At 51.2% G+C, this 13665-nt stretch overlaps 1 protein-coding gene across 1 annotated transcript in view; it reads left to right on the plus strand.

The window, feature by feature from the left end:
* The first annotated feature begins 287 nt into the window (after positions 1–287).
* The window catches only part of LOC121859678, a 35156-nt gene continuing 21778 nt past the window's right edge, over positions 288–13665 (plus strand). The window contains exons 1-4 of the mRNA XM_042356602.1: positions 288–335; positions 791–844; positions 973–1078; positions 5315–5554. Coding sequence (XP_042212536.1) covers positions 288–335; positions 791–844; positions 973–1078; positions 5315–5554 — 448 coding nt within the window. The remainder of the gene's footprint in view (positions 336–790; positions 845–972; positions 1079–5314; positions 5555–13665) is intronic.

A 13665-nucleotide genomic window follows, 5' to 3' on the forward strand; every position in this document is an offset into this window, starting at 1 on the left:
GATGGTACTGACCCAATTTCTGTATTCCCCCCTCCATCCTTCATCATTCCCCCCCTCCCCTACACTCCCTTGCCTCCCCACGCCCTGCCCTCCCGCCCCTTCACCACTCCCGCCCTTCCCTGCCTCCCACGCCCCTTCCCCTGCCTCCCGCCCCTTCCCCTGCCTCCCGCCCCCCCCATCCCGCCCCCCCCTCCCACACATGTTTTCCTATGTCCTTGTACATTGTCTTTGGGACTGTGTTCGTGTGCTTGTGACCTGATGATTGTAGAGTATGTGAGTCTTGCAGAATGGCTCAGTATGCCAGGCCTGTATATAACCCCTGTATGCTGACCCCTGTATGTGATCCCAGTATGTGACCCTATGTGGCCCCAATGTGCAGCCCTATATGCTAACCCTGTATATGTAGTCCCAGTATGTGACCCCTGTTATGTGACCCCCAGTATGTGAGCCCCAGTATATGACCCTGTATGTGAAGCCCCCAGTATGTGACCCCCAGTATGTGACCCCCAGTATGTGACCCCAGTATGTGACCCCAGTATGTGACCCTGTTTGGCTGACCCCAGTATGTGACCCCAGTATACTTGACCCTGTGTTTGTGACCCCCAGTATGCTGACCCCCAGTATGTGACCCCCAGTATGTGGCCTGATATGTGACCCGTGTATGACCCGTGTATGTGACCCCTGTATATGACCCAAGTATGCCAACAGTATGTGACCCATGTGGCCCCAGTATGTGACCCCAGTATGTGACCCTATACGGCCCTGTATGTGACCCTGTTTGTGACCCCAGTGGCACTTGACCCCCAATGTGGCCCCCAGTGTGGCCCCAATGTGTGACTTCCGTGTATGTGACCCGTATGTGACCCTGTATGTGTGACCCAAGTGTGACCCATGTGTGTGACCCGTGTGTATTGACTGATATGTGACCCCAGTATGTGTTCCCTGTATGTGGCCCTGTTTTGTGACCCCCAGTATGTGACCCAGTATCTTGACCCCAATGTATATGACCGTGTATATGACCCCGTGTGTGTGACTCCAGTATTCTTGACCTGTATGACCCAAGTATGTGACCCCCAGTGTAACTGATGTGTTATTTGATATGTGACCCCTGTATGTATTAAGTATGTGACCCTGTATGTGACCCGTGTATGTGACCCGTGTATGTGACCCCAGTATGTGACCCTGTATGTGACCCAAGTATGTGACCTGATATGTGACCCAAGTATGTGACTGATATGTGACCCCAATTATGTGACCCCAGTATGTGACCCGTGTATGTGACCCCAGTATGTGACCCCCAAGACTTGTTTTGTTTGAATATCAGCGCCTCAAACAATGCTCAACACAACGTCTCAAATGTAAGAAAATCTATTGATGTAGCAGCGACCCAGATCAAAATCACCCTCCTTCCCCTCATCCCCCTCCCTCCACTTCCCTTCCCTCCCTCTCTCCTTCCTCCTTCCCTCCCTCTCACTCCTCTCATTCCTTCCTCCCTCTCTCTCTTGTATATAACGCGTTGAGTTAAGGTCTATCTTGCAGGAAGTTAGTGCCTGTCAGATTGTTGCTTTTTCCTATGAAGAACCTTGTGGTGTCGAGCTGTAGAGATAAAGGATTCTGAAGAGGCTTATTTTAAGTTGTTTTGGAGAAAGCTAGATGAAAAGGCTTTGGAGGAAATGGTCTTCTTATAACATGTGTGTGTGTGTGTGTGTGTGTGTGTGTAGGTAGGGAGAGGGGGGCAGGAAGAGGTAAGGTAGCCGCCCTACTAGTACACCTCACATAACTGCCTCCCCTCACTCCGCCTCCCCTCCTCCACCGCCCTCCCCTCACTCCGCCCTCCCCTCACTCCCTCCCCTCACTCCTTTCCCCTCACTCCGCCTACCCTCCTCCGCCTCCCCCCTCCCTCCCTGCCTCCCCTCCTCCGCCTCCCCTCACTCCATCCCCTCACTCCACACCTCCCCTCCTCCGCCTCCCCTCCTCCCGCCTCCCCCTCCTCCACCTCCCCCTCACTCCGCCTCCCCTCCTCCACCTCCCCCTCTCCACCTCCCCTCCCTCCACCTCCCCTCCTCCCTCCCCTCACTCTGCCTCCCCTCCCTCCCGCCTCCCCTCACTCCACCTCCCCTCACTCCCACCTCCCCTCACCACCCCTCCCCTCACTCCACCTCCCCTCCCTCCCGCCTTCCCTCCTCCACCTCCCCCTCCCTCCCACCCTCCCTGCTGTACGCCCGTCACCTAGTCTGGTCTCACCACTCCATGCCACGGTCAGTATATTCATATATTACACACTTGAGTATATTCTACCTGGCATATCGTTATAACATGAGATTTTTATATTGTGGTTTTATATCTAGTACTTCTTCTGTACCTGTCCTTGTACCTGTGTCTATACCTGTCCTTGTACCTGTGTCTGTACCTGTCCTTGTACCTGTTTAATAATAATAATAATAATAATAATAAATAATAATAATAATAATAATAATAATAATAAAAGGTTTATTAATAGAGTTGCAGCGGTGGCAGAAAATGCCCTAGGCACCCATTTGATTTAGACATAATGATATATTTGAATACATTTACAGGGCTGTTTCTCTACCTATTACTTGTACCTGTATCTTCACACCTATACCTGTCATATACCTGTCTCTGTACCTGTCCTTGTACCATCTTTTACCTGTACCTGTCATGTACCTGTCTCTCTTACTGTCCTTGTATGCCTGTCTCTGTACCTGTCCGCCCATACCTGTTTCTCTACCTGTACCTGTCCTTGTACCTGTGTCTCTGCCTATCCTTGTACCCCGTGTCTGTACCTGTCCAGCAGCACCGTGTCTCTGCCTCTCCTTGTACCCGTGTCTACCTGTACCTGGCCTTGTGCCCGTGTCTCCACCTGTACCTGTCCTTGTACCCGTGTCTCTACCTGTACCTGTCCCTTGTACCCACGTGTCTCTACCTGTACCTGTCCTTGTACCCGTGTCCTCTACACCAGCACCTGGCCTTGTACCCGTGTCTCTACCTGTACCTGTCCTTGTACCTGTGTCTCTACACTATCCTTGTACCCGGCCTTGTACTGTCCCCACTTTGCCACCCGTGTCTCTAACTGCTTTTCATCCTTGTGCCCGTGTCTTTACTGTCCTTCCCTTGCCAATGTCTCTAGCTTCTTACCTGTCCTTGTACCCGTGTCTCTACCTGTACCTGTTTCTCTACCTGTACCTGTCCTTGTACCTGTGTCTCTACCTGTCCTTGTACCCGTGTCTCTAACTGTACCTGTCCTTGTACCCGTGTCTCTAACTGTACCTGTCCTTGTACCTGTCTCTGTACCTGTCCTTGTACCTGTGTCTGTACCTGTCCTTGTACCTGTCTCTGTACCTGTCCTTGTACCTGTGTCTCTGCCTATCCTTGTACCCGTGTCTGTACCTGTCCTTGTACCTGTCTCTGTACCTGTCCTTGTACCCGTGTCTCTGCCTATCCTTGTACCCGTGTCTGTACCTGTCCTTGTACCCGTGTCTGTACCTGTCCTTGTACCCGTGTCTCTACCTGTACCTGGCCTATTATCTCAGAATAAATAATGAAGTATTAGTCACTGAAACGGTTCAAAAATTAGATAAGCGAATAAATATTAATTATTCTATATATAATTCCTGCAATACGACTCTAACTAAAAACACTTCCTTTTTTTTTCGTCTGGCTAAATGTCACGCGTAGCCCCTTGACGTTTATTAAAAGTTTGTATATTTATATTAGAGTCTATGTATTATAAATATGTATATTTTTGTTTATGTACCGAATATGTGGGACAAGGTGAACACGTCTCATATGTGTATCGACCCAAGATGTTACCTACCCGACGTTTTCTATGTAGCTGTTAACAGTGTATGTGGAAGGGTGAGGAAACTATTTAAAGTGGGTTATAAAGTGAGGTTGAGACAATACCTGAGTCATTGTGTGGAGGTTGTGAAGGTTGTGTGTGGAGGTTGTGAAGGTGGTGTGTGGAGGTTGTGTAGGTGGTGTGTGGAGGTTGTGTAGGTGGTGTGTGGAGGTTGTGTAGGTGGTGTGTGGAGGTTGTGTGGGTGGTGTGTGGAGGGTTGTGAAGGTGTTATTTGTGTGTGGAGGTTGTGTGGGTGGTGTGTGGAGGGTTGTGTGAAGGTGGTGTGTGTGGAGGTTGTGAAGGTTATTGTGTTGGAGGGTTGTGTGGGTGGTGTGTGGAGGTTGTGAAGGTTGTTGTGTGTGGAGGTTGTGTGGGTGTGTGGAGGTTGTGTAGGTGGTGTGTGGGTTGTTGGGTGGTGTGTGGAGGTTGTGTGGGTGGTGTGTGGAGGGTTGTGGAGGTGCTGTGTGTGGAGGTTGTGTGGGTGGTGTGTGGGTTGTGGGTGGTGTGTGGGTTGTGTGAAGGTGGTGTGTGGAGGTTGTGTGGGTGGTGTGTGGGGTTTGTGTAGGTGGTGTGTGGGGGTTGTGAAGGTTTGTGTGTGGGTTGTGTAGGTGTGTGTGGGGTTAGCCAGAAGGTTGTGTGGAGGTTGTGGGTGGTGTGTGGAGGTTGTGAAAGGTTGTGTGTGGAGGTTGTGAAGGTTGTGTGGGTGGTGGAGGTTGTGTAGGTGGTGTGTGGAGGTTGTGTAGGTGGTGTGTGTGGAGGTTGTGAAGGTTGTGTGGAGGTTGTGTAGGTGGTGTGTGGAGGTTGTGAAGGTTGTGGGTGGTGTGTGGAGGTTGGCTGAAAGGTTGTGTGGAGGTTGTGTGGGTGGTGTGTGGAGGTTGTTGTGGGTGGTGTGTGGGGTTGTGTGGGTGGTGTGTGGAGGTTATTGTGGGTGGTGTGTGGAGTTGTGAAGGTGGTGTGTGGAGGTTGTGTGGGTGGTGTGTGGGTTGTGAAGGTTGTGTGTGGAGGTTGTGTGGGTGGTGTGTGGAGTTGTGAAGGTTATTGTGTGGAGGGTTGTGAAGGTTGTTGTAGGTGGTGTGTGGAGGGTTGTGTAGGTTGTGTGTGGAGGTTGTGTAGGTGGTGTGTGGAGGTTGTGTAGGTGGTGTGTGGAGGTTGTGTAGGTGGTGTGTGGAGGTGTTGTGTGGAGGTTGTGAAGGTTGTGTGTGGAGGTTGTGAAGGTGTTGTGTGGAGGTTGTGAAGGTGTTGAGGAAGTAATGTAATATTAAGGTAGTATCCTCTTGATTATTTTAAGTGCTGCTCCATTTTCTGAGTGACAGCTTAGAAGGGATACTGAAATATTACACGATATCTCCGGAGACTTTCAACACGGCTCCTGGTGTCTGTCTGTTACTAGTCTTTTATACTGAAATAATAAGATAGTTTCCCGTAGATTTACTTAAGTTAACTTTTGTCTTACAGGCGGGCTGCTGAGCGCTGGGGACGGTACGGGAGGCGGCCGTAACGACAATATGTCACGGCTGAACGGGCGTGTACACAACTCAGGCGCACAGCACGGCACCTCCGCTCAGTACCAGGCAGTACCCATCCAGTACCACCAGGGGCCCCCAGTCCAGTACCAGGGATCACAAGGGCACCCCGAGGAGTTCGAGCCCTCCTGCTTAGTGAGGACACCTTCAGGGAATGTGTATATCCCTTCGGGTAAGTCTCGTGTGTTGGCCGTCTGTCTCTCTGTGTAGACCGGACCCCTTTAAGCGTAATTAATGTTCCCTTACCTTACCTACCTTAACTATCCTAACCTAACCTAACTTTTACCTTGCCAAACATAGGGCAGGTGGTGATGGTGGTAGTGGTGATGTGTGGTGATAGTGATAGTGGTGATGTGTGGTGATACTGGTGGTAGTGGTGATGTGTGGTGATACTGGTGGTAGTGGTAATCCTCCTCACCACCATACATCCTGCTCACCACCACCACCACCACCACCATATTCACCACCACATATTCTACAAATACAGCCTTCCTCCTCCTCCTCCTCCCTCACATCCTTCTCCTCCTCCTTCCTCCCTCACATCCTGGGGGGAAGGGGGGGGGGGTCACCATCCTAAATAGATTTATCTTATAATCGCCTCCATCACTCACCATTTTTTACGCATCTTTCTCTCTCTCTTTCTCAGCAGGCAACCATCACCTGTGTATAACGTGTAGACTCTCTCTCTCCCTCTCTCTCTCTCTCTCTCTCTCAGAATTATCGAGGAATGTCAGAAGGCTCGGGATATTGGCCACGTTCGATGGGTTCACATTCTGGACATAGTTTCTTGAATTCCTGTTTTTCAATGGAAGGTTCTCATTACCTCTAAGACCCTCCTCTCTCCATTACCTGCACATAATTGACGGAGTTTTTTTTTTGGGGGGGGAGGGAGGCGGAGTTAAGCCAGAGTAAAATTCGAATCTGAAATCGAGACCGAACCTGAATCCGAGACCGAATCTGAAACCGAACCCGAGACCGAATCTCTGAATCCTGTGGGTACTGCCATCCGCCACCAACACTTCCACCTCCTCCACCATCCTTTCTACCTCCTCCACCATAACCACCTCCATCACCACCTCCTCCACCACCACCACGTCCTTGATAATAAAACAATAAAGTCAATCTTTTATGGACACAGAAACTATCCGCCACCACCACTTAAACTATCCTCTCTCTCTCTCTCTCTCTCTCTCCTCTCTCTCTCTCTCTCTCCTCTCTCTCTCCCTCCTCCTCCCTCTCTCCCTCCTCCTCCTCCTCCCTCCCCTCCCTCCTCCCTCCCTCCCTCCCTCCTCCTCCCCTCCCTCCCTCCTCCCTCTCCCTCTCTCCCCTCTCCCCCTCTCCCCAACGTCTTTCCTTATCACTGTCGCCAGTTGCTATATCCTTTCCTTCCTCTTTATTGTCTGCTTCCTCTCATTCTTCTTCGTCTTCTCTTCCGCTTCTCCTTCCTTCCTCCTGACCCCCCATTTCTGGGGTTTCCTTCCCCTTTCCATTAGACGCCTCTCTCCTATTTTGTCCCCATTCCTCCCCCTTTTCCTGCCCTTTCAATTCTCCTTCCTCCCTACCTTTTCTCTTCCTTCACCTACTTTACTCACTCACCCCCTACCCCGATCACCCACCTCCCTACCCCATCACCCACCTCCTACCCCCATCACCCACCCCCTACCCCCCCTGCTTCCACCCTACCCCCCCATCACCCACCCTACCCCCATCTTACCTCCCCTACCCCACTCACCTCCTACCCCCATCACCCACCTCCTACCCCCCATCACCCACCTCCTACCCCCATCACCCACCCCTACCCCCCATCACCCCACCTCCCCACCCCCCATCACCTTACCTCCCTACCCCCATCACCCACCCCTACCCCCATCACCCACCTCTTACCCCTGCCCACCTCCTACCCCCATCACCCCACCCCCCTACCCCCATCACCCCACCCCTACCCCATCACCCACCCCTACCCCCATCACCTACCCCCATCACCCACCTCCTACCCCCATCACCCACCCTGGCGCCCCTGGGGAGACACTTCACACCAGCTGGGGGAGGAGACCGTGGGAGAGTGTTGTAAATGTGTGTTTAGTGTTGCAGTAATGGCAGCCATTATCCGGGTGTCCGGTGGAGTTAGTCTTCTGGTAACTCCTTCACTATAAAGGCGATGGTGATGTTATGGTGGTGATGGTGTATTGTGGTGGTGTATTATGATGGTGGTTCTCCTCACTAACCCAACCCAACTTAACCCCACCGTACGTCATAAATCGCCACGAAAAAGCGTCATATTTACCCTGGGGTGATGAGGGGTGATGACTTCCCCCTGACGACATATGGATCACCAACCAGGAAGACGAACACCATAAATATTTAGCCGGACGAGGCGCCATTAATCGTGTCGTGTAGTCAATCACACACACACACACACACACACACATCTGTTGAGACAAAAGTTATGTCGTTTCTTACAACTTTGTGCGGGTTAGCTTCTCTTATTCTTTACATCCTCCCCTCCCCCTCTCTCTTACCCCCCCACCCTTCCTTCCTTCACCTCTCCCCTTCCTTCCCCCTCCTTCCCCCCTCCTTCGCCTGCTGCCACTCCCCACCACTCCGTCAACGCCTCCACCGTCAGTCTCCCCCACAAAACTGTCTTCGTCATTTACCGTCAGGAGGAGAGTTTAGGGGATGTATAATGACGCCTCTCTCTCTCTCTCTCTCTCTCTGTCTCTCTCTCTCTCTCTCTCTCTCTCACAACTCTACGGTGTTGTCCTGTCATATTTAACTTACAACTCCTATAACCCGACTCATGAGAGATGGTGTTGTGTTAACAGTTATAGATATATGTTGTAACTCTGCTAAAACTTTATTATAATGACCTTATATGTGTAATTAATTGTGTGTGTGTGTGTGTGTGTGTGTGTGTGTGTGTGTGTGTGTGTGTGTGTGTGTGTGTGTGTGTGTGTGTGTTAGGTATATGGCCACACTAACAGCTATGCATAACGGGCCACACATGATCATCGTAATTCACTTCGCAGTTAACGCCCGCCAGTGTGGCCGTCCACAATGGCCACGTCCTGTGTATTACCGCGTTATACAGTGAGGGACACTTATTCCGGCAAAATACATTTATTGTATTTTTTCGTTAATCTGCTGTGCTTGGTCGACGCGCTCTATTGAAGAGTGAGTGTGTGTGTGTGAGTGTGTGTGTGTGTGTGTGTGTGTGTGTGTGTGTGTGTGTGTGTGTGTGTGTGAGAGTGTGTGTGTGTATGTGTGTGTGTGTGTGTGTGTGTGTGTGTGTGTGTGAGTGTGTGTGTGTGTGTAATAAATGTGTTTGTAAGTGTATGTATGATAAGTGTTATTGTACATATGACAACGCATGCATGTATGTATGTATGTATGTATGTATGTATGTATGTATGTTTGTATATATGTACGTGTAATAGTTATCGTTTCAATTATTACACACACACACACATATTGTCCTGGTGAAAATAGTAATGAATTATGAGCATTGGATCAGAAATGTTGTGTACTAAATATTTATACCAAAAAAAATAATAATTATTTATCGGTGGTGCAAAATAATATTGAGAATTAACATAACATTTTAATATCTGTTTAAACATTAATGTATTTAAAGTAGTCGATATAATTTGTCTGACTTAAATTATGCTTAGAATGTGTTAAATTATATTGAGATTCTATAATATAATCAACACTTCTATATAATTTACTGAACGTTTAAATAGCAAGGTATATAATAGGAACTGTGTGTTGGGTCACTATAATTTGCTAGTTAGATTATAGATTATATAGGTTTAAAGTGACTAAAACTTAAAATTATATTACCTTAGGTCTATATTATTCCTGTGGTATAATTAGTGGTATTTTAGTAGGTAAGTTATATTAGGTTCCACTGTTCAGTAATTACTATACACAGGTGCGCACGTGATTTTTAAACACACAATTAGACAAGTTGGGTTAGGTTAATTGGGGTTAGGTTAGGTCCACTCACATGTAAACACTAAGTATGCTGAGTTAACAGATGGATGGTTGATGGCGCTGTACTGGGAAGGTCGAGATGGAAGGTTGTGGTTGTGGAGATGGTGAGGTGGTAGTGTTGGTAGGGGTGGTAGTGGCGGTAGTAGTCGGAATGATGGTTGTGGTGGTGGCGGCGGTAGTAATGGTTGTGGTGGAGGCGGCGGTAGTGATGGTGGTGATAGTGGCAGTAGCAGTGATTGTGGCGGCGGTGACACAGTCCCTAAACACATGGGATTTATTCTATTCACTTTACCTTTTCTTAACAATAGGCTGATGGTGACGGAGTTACCTTTAAGTGAAACATTACTGGTATATAACAGGTCCTCACCCCTCCCTCCCTGTACCCCCTCCCTCCCTCTACCCCCTCCCCCCCTCCACCCCCCTCCCCCCACTCACACCCTCCCCACTCTAGCCCCTCCCTCCCTCTACCCCTCTCCCCCCACTCTACACCCTCCACCCTCTCTCCCTCCTACCTTTCCTCCCTCCTCCTACCCTTGCTCCCTCTTTCCCTTAACCTCCCCCCCTCAGCAGGTCCCAGGGTGCAGTGATCTGTACACATCACAAAGCTCTCGAGGTGTGCGTGTTCTCCCTCGCCTTAGATGGGTCAACAATCGCTCTTATTCTAATGGGATACTGGGTAGGTTTTACCCCATCCACTCACTCTGTCTTGTGTAGGGGCGGGGTGTAGTAGTGGGTGTAGGGGCGAGGTGTAGTGGCCGGGTGTAGGGGCAGGAGGTGTAATTCCAGGTGTAGGGGCAGGGGTGTGGTGGCTTGGTGAGGGGGAGGTTAGTGGCTGGGTGTAGGGGAGGGTGAAGTGGCCAGGTGTAGGGGCGAGGGTGTGTAGCCGGGTGTAGGGGCGGGTGTAGTGGCCGGGTGTAGGGGCGAGGGTGTAGTGGCCGGGTGTAGGGGGCGAGGGTGTGGTGGCTTGGTGTGGGGGAGGTGAAGTGGCCGGGTGTAGGGGCGAGGGTGTAGGGGGCGAGGGTGTAGGGGCGAGGGTGTAGTGGCCGGGTGTAGGGGCGAGGGTGTAGTGGCCGGGTGTAGGGGCAGGGTGTGGTGGCTTGGTGTAGGGGAGGGGTGAAGTGGCCGGGTGTAGGGGCGAGGGTGTGAGTGGCCGGGTGTAGGGGGCGGGTGTGGTGGCTTGGTGTAGGGGAGGGTGAAGTGGCCGGGTGTAGGGGCGGGTGTAGTGGGGGTGTAGGGGTGAGGTGTAGTGGCGGGTGTAGGGGCGAGGTGTAGTGGCCGGGTGTGGGGCAGGTGGGTGGCCGGGTGTAGGGGCAGGGTGTAGTGGCCGGGTGTAGGGGCAGGGGTGTAGTGGCCGGGTGTAGGGGCGAGGGTGTGGCGGGTGTAGGGCAGGGTGTAGTGGCCGGGTGTGAGGCGAGAGGTGTGGTGGCCGGGTGTAGGGGGCGAGGGTGTGGTGGCCGGGGAGGGGGGCGAGGGTGTTGGGTGGCTTGGTGTTGGGGCGAGGTGTAGTGGCCGGGTGTAGGGGCGAGGGTGTGGTGGCTTGGTGTAGGGGCGAGGGTGTAGTGGTGGTGTAGGGGCGAGGGTGTGGTGGCTTGGTGTGGGGAGGGTGAAGTGGCCGGGTGTAGGGGCGAGGTGTGGTGGCCGGGTGTAGGGGCGAGGTGTGGTGGCTTGGTGTGGGGCGAGGTGTGGTGGCCGGGTGTAGGGGGCGAGGTTGTGGCTTGGTGTGGGGCGAGGGTGTAGTGCCCGGGTGTAGGGGCGAGGGTGTGGTGGCTTGGTGTAGGGGAGGGTGAAGTGGCACAGATTGTGGGGCTGTCCTGTTGTGAGTTGGAACACACACACACACACACACACACACACTAACAGACAGGAAACAAAATAAAAACATTGAGTTTAAACTGAAGACTGAGAGGAGGAGAGAGAGAGAGAGAGAGAGAGAGAGAGAGATTGAGAGAAATAAGATTAAAAGAAGAGGAAGAGAGAATAAGAAGAAAGAGGAGAGAGGGATACGAACAGAAAGAAAAGGGAAAAAAGAAAGAACGAACGGAAGGAGGAAGGAGAGGAACAGAAGGAGGGAGAAGGGAAGGAGGAAAAGAACGGGGTGTATGTGTCACCTTGACTTAAATAAATGATGTTTTCGCTAAATGTCAGTTTGGTCTCGAGTGTAAAGCTCCTGCAGTCTGAACGGCTTTACAGAATAAAGTGTTTTAGAGTGACGCTTTTCAACCCAGGGGAGGGAAGGAGGGGCGCGAAGGAGGGAGGGTGAGGGAGGGGGGCGCAGAAGGAAGGAGGGAGGGAGGAGGGAGGGAGTGAGGGAGGGCTGCGAAGGAAGGAGGGAGGGAGTGAGGGAGGGCGCGAAGGAAGGAGAAGGGAGGGAGGGAGGGAGTGAGGGGAGGGCACAGGAGGGAGGAGGGCGCGAAGGAGGGAGGGAGGGGCGCGAGGAGGGAGGGAGGAGGGAGGAGGGAGGGAGGGAGGGAGGGGGAGTAGGGGAGGGCGCAGAAGGAAGGAGGGAGTGAGGGAGGGCGCGAAGGAGAGGGAGGGAGGGAGGAGGGAGGGCCTGAAGGAAGGAAGGAGGGAGGGAGGGAGGGCGCGAAGGAAGGAAGGAGGGAGGGAGGGAGGAGCTTGAGGAGGGGGAGGGCACGAAGGAAGGAAGGAGGGAGGGCCGAAGGAGGGAGGGCACGGGAGGGAGGGATTGAGGGAGTGAGGGAGGGCAGGAGGAGGGGAGGGAGGGAGGGAGGGAGGAGGGCACGAAGGAGGGAGGGAGGGAGGGCGAGGGGAGGCGTGAGGAAAGGAGAGAGAGAGAGAGAGAGAGAGAGAGAGAGAGAGAGAGAGACGGTAGGAGGAAGTAAATAAAGAAATGAGGGAGGGAGGGAGTGAGGGAGGGAGAATGTGGAGAGAGGGAAGGAGGGTGAGGGAGAGAGTAAGTGAGCGAGGAGACATTGTTTATTCAGGGTGTGTGGTGGCCGCGTTTACCCGAGTGTTGCTGGCCCACGGCTGACATTCATGACCCACGGCTGACACTCCTGACCCACTCCTGACCCATCCCTGACACTCCTGACCCACTCCTGACACTCCTGACCCACGGCTCATAACTCTGACCTGTAGTGCTTAATTATGAGAGAGAGAGACCGACCGACCGACCGACCGACCGACCGAGAGACCTACTAGATATTAATGTGTACGAATACCTGCTATTCACCTTGTCCACCAGGTAACTAGTGTTGTCAAAATCCATCGTCCACTGTGTCGTATTGTCTCTCATAAAATGGTAAGGATACTTTTTTGGGAGGTGGACAACATATCAGAAACATTACTCGTCTATTCATGGTGTGACAAGTGAATGTTCCTCCAGTGAATGTTTAGAATGTTGAGAGACAGTGGCTTCAGGGTTACTCTTTATCTTGGAGCCTTTAGGAGTACACAGGTTCGAGGTTTTTAATTTCTTGTATTTGTTGATCACTAAAGACCACTCAGCCTGACTATGGAAACATCACTGGATCACCAAATAAACGTCTTATGCCCACCTGAGGTATACAAGGTGTTAATCACTGCTCGCTGTTTCATTTACCTTCTGTCCGTCGGGTTACATTTCCGATCAAATTTCTCCCGAATGTTTGTTTTGTCTTGTCAATGACTGGTGGTTGATAGAATCTTAATGGACGTGATTGCCTAGTCGTTGAAGCACAATGCAGCACACAGCAGTTTACTTCCGGCATTTTGGCAGCAAATAACATGGTGTGTCACGTAGGTCCTATTAATCAAACGGGTTATAAACAAAGGTAGCTGACTTGACTCCTGGCTTCTCCCCCCCCCCCACCCTCCCAGAATGCATTGCGGTAAACAAACAGTGACGTAGTTATAGGTGTTATTTAGTCGTTTAATGAAGATAATGACTGAAGTAAAAATAACACCGCAGTACTGACGCGTGAAGGTATTAATAAGTTTTCTTCACTATAAAACAAACAAACAAGTAATTCTTTGTTTGTTTGAATATTACTACTGTACTCTCTTGTTTATGATGTGTTTTCTCTCTCTCTCTCTCTCTCTCTCTCTCTCTCTCTCTCTCTCTCTCTCCAAAGATAAATCCCTTGAAATTTGTATACAATATGAAACTCATAATATCTATTTAACTTATATGACAAAGAATAAAAATAAATAAATAAATCTGATAAAGAAAATATTCCAATCAAATGTTACAAGACAAAAATAAGAACGGAAAGGGAGGAGGAGGAGGAAGGGAGAGAGAGGCGGAGGAGGAAGAGGCGGAGGGAGGAAGAGGAAGGGAAGGAGAGGGAG

The sequence above is a fragment of the Homarus americanus genome, unplaced genomic scaffold, assembly GCF_018991925.1.
Source record: "Homarus americanus isolate GMGI-L3 unplaced genomic scaffold, GMGI_Hamer_2.0 scaffold50288, whole genome shotgun sequence".
In the NCBI taxonomy this organism is placed as follows: Eukaryota; Metazoa; Arthropoda; class Malacostraca; order Decapoda; family Nephropidae; genus Homarus; species Homarus americanus.